Below are 6,831 nucleotides of genomic sequence, written 5' to 3' on the forward strand. Positions count from 1 at the left end.
AAGCTAGTAAAAGCCCTGAAGACCATCCAGTGCTTATCTCGGATTCTTTTGCCATGACCCTGTCAGATGCTGGCATGGATCCATATTCTTGTACATCCCCATAGGCTTTTCCAAAAATCTGTTCCAGACATTGAAGGGGACTGTCTGCTGATTTATTTCTGAGGGACTGTGGGGGGTTTCCACAGAGGGGGTAGAGATTCCTGCTCAATATATAAAAGGTTCTGAACCACCAAGCATCCTTGCGTCCTCAAGAAAAAGTAGAAAACTAAACGCATTACCCCTGTTGCTAAAGATCCCTGATGTGAATGGCAGGAGATACACAGGGTCTGTTCAATGCTTTGATCTTGAAACCTCCTCAAGGAGTGGTCTTCCACTCCTCCTACAGCTTTTCCCCCTTCCTCCATTGCTATGAGTTCTGCACAAGATTAGGCAGGTCTCTCCCAAAATGTGGCTGGTAATTCCCTTTTGGCCCAGGCTTTGGTTCCCTCTTTGCCACTTGGCCAGGGTGGATCTTCTCACATAAGAGAAGGTATCTTATCCATCCTCCCCTGTCTACTCTTCAGATGACAATGTGGGTGATTAGATTTCATTCCTTTTGGGCACCTTTTTTCCTGAGGACATGCTCCAGGTTCTGTAGGAGGCCAGGAAACTCAGTACCAGGAAATCATATGTCTAAATGGAAAATATTTTCTGTCTGGTGTCTGTCGCCATCAGATCCCTTGTCTGTGGGAATTCCTTTTTCTCATTTGTGTGATCTGCTCCATGCTGGGTTGGCTTTTTCTTCACTTAAAGCTCACTTGACAACAGTCTGTGCTCTTGAATCCTCCTTTGACCTCTCTGTTTAAGTAACAGGCATTTTGTCGACCATAATGATTCTTTAGTGGAACAAGCAGTTCAGTAGAAACTAGCTTTCAGTGGCAAGAGTAAATAACACAACAGAGGTTATCCCTGTAATAAGCCGGCTTTTGTGACATTCAAGATAAAGGTATTAAGGCTGTTGTGAAAGACCAACAATTTAAGGCCGGAACATACTGGGAAAACATTGCAGTTATAATTAACTCATTCTCTCCAGTACAGCTCTTATGAGGGAACAAGTTAATTACTCCCAATAATATTTTTCCAATGCTGGTAACTTCATTTTTTTTAAATCCTCAAGCCACACCCACTTACAGTTCAAATAAATATTCATATATCTGGAACTGTAAGTGTTACCAAAATACTGTAAATTGCAAGCTATTCGGGATAAATACATTTTTGTGGCTTTCATTCAGTTTGCTTTAAAATGGATTTTATAAGCCAAAATAAAGGCAGTGGGTATTCATTTTGTAATGTATAAACAGTTGCTGTCAGCAGGATTTTCTTCATATAGCTTTAAACTTTCATATGAGGTTATGTTCTGTCTGAGTGTTGAGATATTTAGAGAAATATGAATATTATAATACAAACAGTCCATCTCTTTAGCTGCATTAGACAGAGGTCAGATGCTTTAAGATAGTATCTTCTGTTACCTTTGTATGTAGCATTGTTTTGGAAATATTAAGGCAAATATGAACAAGCAATACTTGATGCCTAGAGGTGTCGGTAGGAGTTAACTGGAGAAATGCTTGCAAGTGCACTCTGCTGCAATTCAAGAATGTTTCTGTCTGTAGTATAGAATGGAGTGATGGCTGACACAAACCACCTAATAATGTAAATAGTCTTAAGTCTATACTCCATATCTGAATTATCAGAGAAGGTCTGACTCTGTAAACTGCTTGTCCTGCTGTTGTACTTTGGACAGATTTCACTTTCTTGACCACAGTTGGGTTCCAGGTCATTGTTGCTTATCACGCTAGGCCTTAATTTTTGCAAGTTGGTGGATATTTTCATTTAAATAGGGGAGTTCTTGCCACTTTCAAGTAGGAGTGATAACGTTGGCAATAAAAAAATACCTTTTGCCTTTGCTGATCTGTCTGTATGGTATTTACCCTAACAAATTGTTTTCATAGATACGTTTAGTAACAAAATAAATATGATTACAAAAATACAAGTTTTTCTGTCAAAGTAATAATTTTATTTTTCTTCTAGTGTGTGATTATGAGTTTCTTCATTCATGGAGCGTTCTTTTCCCGTGATACCAGTAAGCAAAACTTTTATTGCCTTTCATTTCATACATTCCTGGCTCCTGTAATTTTGATTGAAGCTACACTAAAAAGAGGTTTCAGATTGGCAACCATAACCCATTTCTTTCTTTCTTTCCTGCCTTTGCTTGGCACCTGTTTAATTTAAATGCCTGGTTTAACACAGTAGTAAGATTGTTAACCACCTTTTTAAATAACAGAATATTTTGTGTGGAATGTGGCTACTTGCTATGACTAGAACATTTTCTTTGATCAATGTTTTTGGTAGGAATTCACAAATTGGGACTTTACACCTCACTAGAATTATTTCACTTCATTGTGGAAACTCTAATTTTGATTTAATAGAGGCTTTTTCTACCACATTCAGTAAGCCATGAGGGCCTGTATTGGGTTCTCCTGTTTCGTCAAAAGGGAATAGTTTGATTATGGTCTAGTGGCTTGGAACCTACTTTAGGTTAGATCCAGATTCTTCAAGATATGGACTAGCTATGCTAGCTTGTTTCTATAATACTTTTTTTTGTTTAAGGCTCCCTATGCAGCTTTGTAATAGTCTTACTGGGTAATTACTTGGTTTTCAAGTCTGCAGCAAAGATATTTCTCAGAAGTGTTGCAGTTTGAAACTCCAAAAGAAACTTGTGTCTTTCGGCTTTTCCTGGTTAGGGGTCGCCACAGCTGAACTCCGGTCCGCTAATGATTGGCAGTAGATTTTTACATGCCGAGTTGCCAGCCCTGATGCACAACCTTCAACAAAGGCATGCCCATTCATGCACATCTCCACACAGAAGACGCTCTAGCTGAGAATTGAACTGGACGTCTTACTGTGAGGTGACAACGCTACCTCAGCACCACCACTGCAGTCGAAACAGGGTCTTAAATTGTGTTAAACTGCCAAAATGTCTGAGCCAGAGCATATTCTCCTTTTGAAATATTTTGGGAGGAAGAATTTTTTTGCATTCTCCTTTGAGAGAAGGCCTCAGAATGTTAGACCCTTGTGTTCTTTAGATACAGGGGGATCTTTCTACTAATTTTGTCTGAGGCTATGCCCTATTATCTTGCATCAAAACATGTGGATTCTTCACTTTTTACAGATCATCACATTTTGTACATGTTCTCTGTAGCATGGATTTTAAAAGGCACTTTTGGCATCTGCTACCAACTTGCCAGGAATAAGGATTTTAGGAAATTGGATTGGCTCTGTTTCCTTTTCACTAAAGTGGAGTAGCAGGAGGCAAGCAAATACTTAGTTGCTGGTTGTAGCGAGTTTCTTAAGATTTTGTGGGTGAAGGGAAGATGGAACACATGCACAATTTTTATCCAGACTGTTGGTTTCATTATCTATTTCAGGAATCTACCAGTATTGCTGTATAGTCTTGCACCTACGCTGTACTGAAACAAAGCTTAGAGAATGTTTTGTGTAATGTTATCCTTCTTTGGGACAAGTCTCTGCCAAAGGTATTTTTTGACTTTCTATACACCATGTATTCTTGGATCATATCATTAATGGTTTAAATAAAAAAAAAATGTATGATATTTGTGCCTGCACTCAACATGGTGGTGATTTATTGTGGCATTTCAACATTAAATAACATGCTGGTTCTCAGCTCTTCATTGATATTTATAGGTGAAGCCTTTTTAAGTACAATTAAAGTTAATTTGGTAGCATGTATTGATCTGGCATGCATCTTCTCTACAAAGAAATATAGAAAACTTGCAACTCTCCAAATTATCCAGTATATTCTCTAAAAGGTTTAAAATAGCCCGCCTCATTTCAACTCAGACGCTGAGTAGATTGCTTGTATGCAGTGGCAGATCAACATTTATTCTTAGCAAGTGAGAATGAATAACTTTTTGCTTTTTTTATTTGCTGTTCTCATAACTGAAAGCAAAATATTGCCCATAATTGTGTATAAATTTAGTATGCAATACAGTTGTATCTACAGTAATGAGCTCTCGAATGCTTATTCTTTGTGGTGTGTGTTTTATTGGTTTGTTTAAATCTAATACTAATACATTTACTGAAGAAGATGAGGATCATTTCTTTTATTTGCATCAGGATGTCGCATAAACATCTGCAGAAATAAAGGTGTTTGTCACATAGAGGATGGTATCCCGACTTGCTACTGTCAACATGGTTATACTGGAACCACATGCCAAGGTAATGTGCTGTAATACCAGCTATCACACATCTGGTAGTGGAACTGAAATTATTTGTTTGGGTATTTCAAGAATTGCTACCTTCCTATGGATATTTAGTATAAGAGTTTACAAAGGTCAAAGGTCCAGTTTGAACTCCAGAAATAAGTTTCACTAACTTCACTATCTTGACATGGATGTACAGTTTTTTTTTTTCTTTTGACACTGTTTCATAAGCAGTGTGATAGTGCATATAACATAACACTATATTTTGTTTGACTGTTTACAGCAGAGACGCTATAAGCTAATGAGCATCTCTCCGTAGTCCTAGCTTTGATTACTTCACTTTTCACTTGTAAACTCTGCCTCTGTACAAGTCACTTAACCAGATAGTGCTCTTGGGTCAGTCGTCACATTGGGTCACTCGTCCCAGAAATGTGACAATTGTCCTTTTCTTAATAAATTAGTAAGAGCAATACTAAGATAATCCTGTGTAAATAGTTTTGGAGTTGGTTAATACATTCACTTTTGGGTTGTTTAAAGAAACTGCAACTACATCAAATGAAGCAGACAAGGTTTGTTTGCTGCTGTTGTGGGCTAGAAGTAAAAGCAAATAATGGGCAGTTCAGTGGTGCAGCAGATATCATTGTAACCTCACAGGAAGTGTTTCCCTGGTTTGATTCTTGGATGGGGTGCCTTCTGTGTGGAGTCTACATGCCCGTCTGTGTTCGTGTGGGTCTACTCCGGGAGCTCCAAAATCCTCCCAACAACAACTGTGGCAGGGCTAGCCACCCAATGTAAAAAAACAGGCTATAGATTGCCACTGTTGAAGTACCCCATGTGCAAAAATGGGGGAAAAAGCACATTATCAGTGTGTTTTGCTTGTTTTTTTTTTTTTTTCCTTTTCACAGCATTTGGATATGCCTATGGCCAGCAGCTCAGTTATTATTTTAGGGTGTACCTTTCACTCTATTTATTTTTCTGTTTCTGCAGTGAACAGTCGGGCAGCTTCAAGCAATTTCATAATTTTTAGCAGGGATGGATTGTGAGTAATGTCAGTCTTGTATACTTTTCTGACACTTGAAGTATATTTAAAAATTCATGGTTTTCTCTCATGACCAGAGAAACTTACCAACTAGTGCCCTTGCAGATATCCGGTACCCACAAAAGATTCTAATTTTAAGCATGCCTGACTGTCACAGATCTTCTTTCACACAATCCATCCACCTCTTTGCTGGGCATCCCCACTTCCTCTTACCTTCTTCTTTCTGTCCAAATCTTCCTAGTCAGATTGTCTTCTGCTTTTCTGCATGTGTCCAAACTCTCTTTGATCTTTTCTGTAATTGGAGCTACTTTGGCTTCTGCTCTTATGTCCTCATTTCTTCATCTGTCCACAATGTGCATCCTACCACCCTTCTCAGGGACTTCATTTTCATCACCTCTAGCTTCAGCTGTTCTGCCTTTACTGCCCAGGTTTCTGTACCATACAGTAGGTACAGGTCACACCACCTTACTTTTCAGCTTCTGCATTCTTCTGTCGTAAACTAAACCTGACATTCTATGCCAGTTGGACGCAGCCCCTCTGATTCAAGTCTAGAAATGTCCAGTTGGAGACTACTCATCTCTGGCTTCAAGTAACTGTCTCACTGGAAACATATCGGGTCAATTGTGCTGCATCCTGATCTGAATCCGGACTGCTCATCTCCCATCTTACATTCTACTACTCTGCATATTCATTTATCAATAACCCTCTCCAGAGCTTTCATGCAATGTGACAGGAGTTTGATGCCTCTTTACTGCCCACAGTTGTGGATGCCCCTTTGTTCTTATACTGGCATCCAGTCTTCTGCCGGGATCATGCCTTTCTCTCCACACTGCTATTGAGTACCCTCAGGAGCCATTTCTCTCCCATCTCACTCAGCATCTTTATCATATCTGCTGTAACCTCATCTGAGCCTGCTGCTTTCCCAGACTTCATTTTCCTTAGTGCTGTTATTACTACTTCTAGGGTGGGCTCCTCTTCTCTCATCTTAAGCTCTTTGGGGCAGAACAGGTTCTGTAGGGTTTTCTTCATTCAGAAGCTGCTGGAAATGCTCCTTCCCATCTGCCTTTGATGTCCTGTGGACTGGTAAGCAGGTTGTTGCTGGCTTCCCTTATGAAGGGTGTCTGACTATCTTCTTGCAACCTGATACAGTTTTTGTGCCACTTACCGAGTCACTTTCCAGAAATTGGTAGAGTGCCCCGATGCCCTGTTCTTTGCTAGTGCAACTTCTTTGTTAGATTCTTTGGTAGCCAGCCAGTAGTCCTTCTGAGCTTGCAGCTCTTTTCAATCAAATACATGTGGTGAAATTCTCACACTTTGCTTCTTTTGAGATGGGTAAATAAGAGGCACATGGATGTTTTATCCGATTATTCATGTGCGGTCTGCATACTAAAATTTCAGTGTGACTTTATACATAAGCTGTGTAAAATCATGCTGAATATTCTTTAGGTATGTCAGTTTTAAAATGCTGTTTGTTGTGTCTTTCGGCTTTTCCTGGTTAGCTGTCACCACAGTGGAACTCCGATCCACTAATTG

General features: G+C 39.4%; 1 protein-coding gene across 3 annotated transcripts in view; it reads left to right on the forward strand.

Annotated features, from left to right (window-relative positions):
* Positions 1 to 6,831, forward strand: part of LOC122808127 (uromodulin-like) — a 322,838-nt gene that overhangs the window by 84,462 nt on the left and 231,545 nt on the right. For 2 of the 3 annotated variants that reach the window (XM_044079092.1, XM_044079093.1), the window contains exons 2-3: positions 2,068 to 2,119; positions 4,174 to 4,275. In XM_044079092.1, the coding sequence (XP_043935027.1) occupies positions 2,068 to 2,119; positions 4,174 to 4,275 (154 nt within the window). The remainder of the gene's footprint in view (positions 1 to 2,067; positions 2,120 to 4,173; positions 4,276 to 6,831) is intronic. The other variant, XM_044079094.1, reaches the window with a different exon arrangement.

Source organism: Protopterus annectens, chromosome 8.part0 (assembly GCF_019279795.1).
Source record: "Protopterus annectens isolate FY-2018-M chromosome 8.part0, PAN1.0, whole genome shotgun sequence".
In the NCBI taxonomy this organism is placed as follows: Eukaryota; Metazoa; Chordata; order Ceratodontiformes; family Protopteridae; genus Protopterus; species Protopterus annectens.